Raw genomic sequence first — 3,509 nt, 5'->3', positions numbered from 1 at the left:
AAACGAAGGAAGTATAACATAAACGGGTAACGTAAAATAAATCTGGACAGATCAATTTACATATTTGTTTTATTCCAGTATATTTTCTCACATACTCCAGTACAATAAAAGTTTTCTCATGCAAAGTCTGAATCGTCTTTCCGCCATGGTCAACCCGAGCGTTGCTAAGTGCGCAGCTTTGGCCTTCACTTGTTAATGTCCCTCCGATCAGGAATGCATGCCAGATGTAAGCCCGCATGTTACGCGGTGACTGCCAAGAGGCGAGTCACCTGATCTCGGTCCGGCAGTTCTATGGGGCTTGAGCGATGCGGCACAAAACCTTCACATTTTGTCGATCGAAAGGGTTGCTCTGAAATTGCATTTGACATCGAGACGTTTGCAGAAGAGTTTGGTATGGACAACAAGTTCACTAAGAAGAAAAAGATTGAGCGGCATACAAATGATAATCCTTAAGGGAAAAGGCTATTTCACTAAACAAAGGAAGCCTATTTGGCCGATTTAGGAGACCAGACGTATGATCCTTCACAATCAGGCTCAAAGTCCTTGTTGGAAATGTTTTTTAATAGCAAATAAGGGCTCTGCCTAATGCATTCAGAACTTTCTTTTTGTGTATAATTTAATAAAGAAATAGCAATTATTCATTTCATTTCATTTTTTTGCATTGGTAGTTCTTTTTCATTTGAAAGGGCAGGCACTTACCTCACACACACCCCCTTAACCTTGGGGCGATCTCTAACCCTAACTCGGAGTGGCATAGCTCAGAAGGAAGAAGAAAAAGTACGACAAATGGTAGAACATATTCGCTTTTTTGGCTGAATTTAGATGGTATTAGTAGATCAACTGATTAGCAATATAGTCATGATGAACACGGATGATGGCCCCCGCAAAAAAAAACACGGATTGATGGACCGGATGGTTTCACTGGATATATCTTGGTTTAGAATGTGTTGTACTGCTAGTGATATGGACTACCTGTTGTTAGTTCATATGTTGTCGGCTGCGTACGTTTGTGTGTGCCACAGTTATCACTATTTACTTAAGTTGTCCTGTAACTTATACTACCTCTATTGAACTGCAAAAACGTCCGTCTTATATTATGAACTGCAAAAATGTCATTTTAAGTTGTTCATGATATGTTAGGAAATGCTTCTCCCCACCCCACCCCAATCCCAACAACCATGTTACTCCGTTAAACATGCACTCCTGTAGCACTCTTATTTATGTTTTTTGATGTTAGTTGGGGATATCTTATTAAGACATCACACAAGCATATATAATTAACAAATAGTCTTCCTCTGATACAAAAATCCAACCTTGTTGTGTCCACAAGGCAGGGTATTATTCCAAAAATGTAACCAATTTAATCCAACCGTGTTCTGTCCACAAGGCAGGGTCTTATTCCAAAAATCCAAACGAACTGCCATGACAGAAACTGTCACCCCTGCCCCCCTAAACGCAGTAAAAACCGCTCGCTTCGTTCGTCCTTTCTTTAATACCCCCTCCATATCAAAATATAAGACGTTTTTTACATTATCATAATGTCAAAAAATGTCTTATATTTTGATATGGAGGAAGCATAAGATAAGATAAGAAAACTGCAGGGCAAAAAACTAAATTCAGAAGGTTCTCATACCACCAGGTAGCCAGGAAATACAACCTGAGACATACAGCAGACAGAATCACAGGTACCAATAATTTCCATGTGGGCTTATTGCAAGTTAATAAAAAAGGGGGCTTTTCCTCTGTCTACGCTAAGACAGATTTCTCCCGGTGTTGAAATTGGCCTTGGTTTCAGTGACCATCTTCCTAAGAATCTAGTTAGCCTTGGCCTCAATGACCCTCCTCGCAAATGATGGCAAACAAAACGATGCGGTGTGGAACTCGGAATTGTAGAACTTGAGCGGCCCCTTTGATTTTGTGGAGTATTCGTCCTCCTCGATGCTGAAGACGGGATGCTGGAAATCAACACTAGGTCCCTCCGTGGAGCAGAGCATGAAACCTATCACTCCGCTGCAACAACAACCGAGAATCATAAACTCGGTGGCTAAAGAAAGGAGAACCCAGTTCGATCACATAGAAGACAGGATCAGTTGCGCATACCTAGGGTATGTGGGCACCGTAGTCCATGCGTAGTTCACCGAGCCTTTGAAAACCTGGCGACAGTTGGTGACAATGTCCTCTATGATGTGCATGTGCAGCCATATGCTCTCCGCCTGGGTGCAGACGACCCCGCCCGGACGCAGAGCCCTGGAGACGGACTCGAAGAACGGCTTCTCGAACAGCTCCTGGGCAGGGCCTACCGGGTCGGAGGAATCGACGATCACTGCATCATAGGTGCCCTCTGGAGCATTCTTCAGGAAGGCGACGCCGTCGCCGATGTGCAGGGACACGCGAGGGTCCTCGAACCCGAGGGCCAGACGAGGGAAGAACTGCTTGGACACATCGACCACCATCTTGTCGATCTCGCAGATGTCGATCTGCTCCACCGAGGAGTGCCGCGAGACCTCCCGCAGAACGCCGCCGTCTCCACCCCCGATGACCAGGACCTTCTTGGGGTCTTTGATTGAGCAGAGAGGGAGGTGGGTGATCATCTCCTGGTAGGCGCACTCGTCCCTCTCCGTCACCTGGATCACCCCATCCAGGACGAGCACCTTCCCGTAGGTGGAGGACTGGAAAACCAGCACGTTTTGGTAGTCCGACTTGCCTTGAAACAGGACCTTCTCCACCTTGAGCGAGTGCGCCTCACCGGGCCACATGGGGCTGATCTCGGAGAACCACCCGGGGATGACGGCGGAGATCCCCGCCTGCTCCCCGGCTCCGTCCGCCGCCGCAGCGCCCTCGCCCTCCCGCGCCCTCTTCGCCGCCGTCTCGGCCTCCATCCCAAAAGCCTAGAGCGCGACGACGGCGAGACGAGCTCGGCGGCTTGGGTGGATTTCGTCGGCGGCGGCGGCTAGGTGTAAGGTGGGGAGGGATGTCAGCCTCGGCCTTGAGGTTAGGGCTTTATTCCCTCGGGATGTGTCGGCGGCGGCTAGGGTTTTTCTTTTGCCTCCGCGTGAAAAGCATACGGCTGGTATTCGGGCACTCGGGCTGCATCGGATGCCGCACCTGTGTGGGGACGTGTCAACGTGGGACCATCCACCGCTTTGCCATCCGAGCTTATCTTTTGCCGAGTTTTCTCTTCGTTTTCTTCCCGATTCTTTCCGGTCACGTGCAAACCATTCATGCCCAACCTTGCCGTTTTTTATTTTGTGCTAAACTTTAATCATAATCATAGATTTAAGAGCAACTCCAACGGAGCAACTCAAATGGATGGCGTATTTGTCTATTTTTTGTCCGTTCAGGTCAGTCGCACACCCGACGTCCGCTCAGTTCTACATTCGGATCGACAGTGCGCCCAATGCGCCGATCCATTTCATGTCCACATCAACTTTAAAAAAAGGCCTACGGCCGATCATGCCAGCGACCATGTCTCATCATGCCGGCACCATGTCAGCGCCGGCATACAATGT

The 3,509-nt window shown here is 48.1% G+C and overlaps 1 protein-coding gene across 1 annotated transcript; it reads right to left on the bottom strand.

Annotated features, from left to right (window-relative positions):
* Nucleotides 1-1,596: 1,596 nt before the first annotated feature.
* LOC119327715 (spermidine synthase 1-like) lies at nt 1,597-3,038 on the bottom strand. The gene is made up of 2 exons (XM_037600818.1): nt 2,101-3,038; nt 1,597-2,010 (listed from the first exon to the last, which is right to left on the bottom strand). Exons 1-2 carry the CDS (start codon nt 2,877-2,879, stop codon nt 1,815-1,817), a joined length of 975 nt encoding a protein of 324 aa, XP_037456715.1. The 5' UTR covers nt 2,880-3,038; the 3' UTR covers nt 1,597-1,814.
* Nucleotides 3,039-3,509: the final 471 nt, after the last annotated feature.

This window comes from Triticum dicoccoides, chromosome 7A, assembly GCF_002162155.2.
Source record: "Triticum dicoccoides isolate Atlit2015 ecotype Zavitan chromosome 7A, WEW_v2.0, whole genome shotgun sequence".
NCBI lineage: Eukaryota > Viridiplantae > Streptophyta > Magnoliopsida > Poales > Poaceae > Triticum > Triticum dicoccoides.
The sequence above is the reverse complement of the archived record's forward strand: the minus strand, read 5'-3'. Positions and strand labels throughout refer to the sequence as shown.